Here is an 818-nt window from a genome sequence, read left to right as displayed (position 1 = left end):
CTGGTGGGGGCTCTGAGGAAGGGGTGATTGGGGTGACTGGTGGGGGCTCTGAGGAAGGGGTGATTGGGAAGTCTGGTGGGGGCTCTGAGGAAGGGGTGATTGGGTTGACTGGTGGGGGCTCTGTGGAAGTGGTGATTGGGGTGACTGGTGGGGGCTCTGAGGAAGGGGTGATTGGGAAGTCTGGTGGGGGCTCCGAGGATGGTGTGATTGGGTAGTCTGGTGGGGGCTGTAAGGACAAGGTGATTGGGGTGACTCGTAGGGGCTCTGAAGATGAGGTGACTGGGGTATCTGGTGGGGGCTCTGAGGAAGGGGTGACTGGGGTATCTGGTGGGGGCTCTGAGGAAGGGGTGATTGGGAAGTCTGGTGGGGGCTCCGAGGACGGGATGACCTGGATGTCTGGCGGGGGCTTTGAGGTTGGGATGTCTGGGTGGCACTTGGGTGGTCTAATGTGGCTATTTCTTGAGGATCCCCTGAACCTGCTGCTGTGATGTCTAGTTTTTTGGGGGCCAGAAGGTCTTTCTGTTGGTCACTCTGCAGCAGTGTTTGAGGTGGGCTCCCACCAGCCCTCAGACTCTGAGAGTCACAGAGCTCATTCAGCCTGAAACAAAAAGCAAAAAGAAGGAAAATGAACCGTTTCATACCAATTGGAACATGGAGACCCGGTTCACTTTCACAGTATTAGCATACTACAAACAAATAAGAAAAAGAACATTTTAATTCTGTTTATTCATACAACAGCAGTTCATGATAAAAGTTATCTCAGTTATCTTAGACAGGTGTTGGCAGATTGGCACTTTATTGACCGGGTGCTGCCCAAC

The 818-nt window shown here is 53.1% G+C and overlaps 1 protein-coding gene across 4 annotated transcripts in view; it reads right to left on the bottom strand.

The window, feature by feature from the left end:
• srpk3 (SRSF protein kinase 3) overlaps window positions 1-654 on the bottom strand; it is a 14556-nt gene extending 13902 nt beyond the window's left edge. For 2 of the 4 annotated variants that reach the window (XM_017403817.3, XM_017403818.3), the window contains exon 1: window positions 10-654. In XM_017403817.3, the coding sequence (XP_017259306.1) occupies window positions 10-639 (630 nt within the window). In that variant the 5' untranslated portion in view covers window positions 640-654. The remainder of the gene's footprint in view (window positions 1-9) is intronic. The other 2 variants (XM_017403819.3, XM_025003178.2) reach the window with 1 other exon arrangement.
• Between the last annotated feature and the right edge of the window lie 164 nt (window positions 655-818).

Source organism: Kryptolebias marmoratus, linkage group LG6 (genome assembly GCF_001649575.2).
Source record: "Kryptolebias marmoratus isolate JLee-2015 linkage group LG6, ASM164957v2, whole genome shotgun sequence".
NCBI lineage: Eukaryota > Metazoa > Chordata > Actinopteri > Cyprinodontiformes > Rivulidae > Kryptolebias > Kryptolebias marmoratus.
The sequence above is the reverse complement of the archived record's forward strand: the minus strand, read 5'-3'. Positions and strand labels throughout refer to the sequence as shown.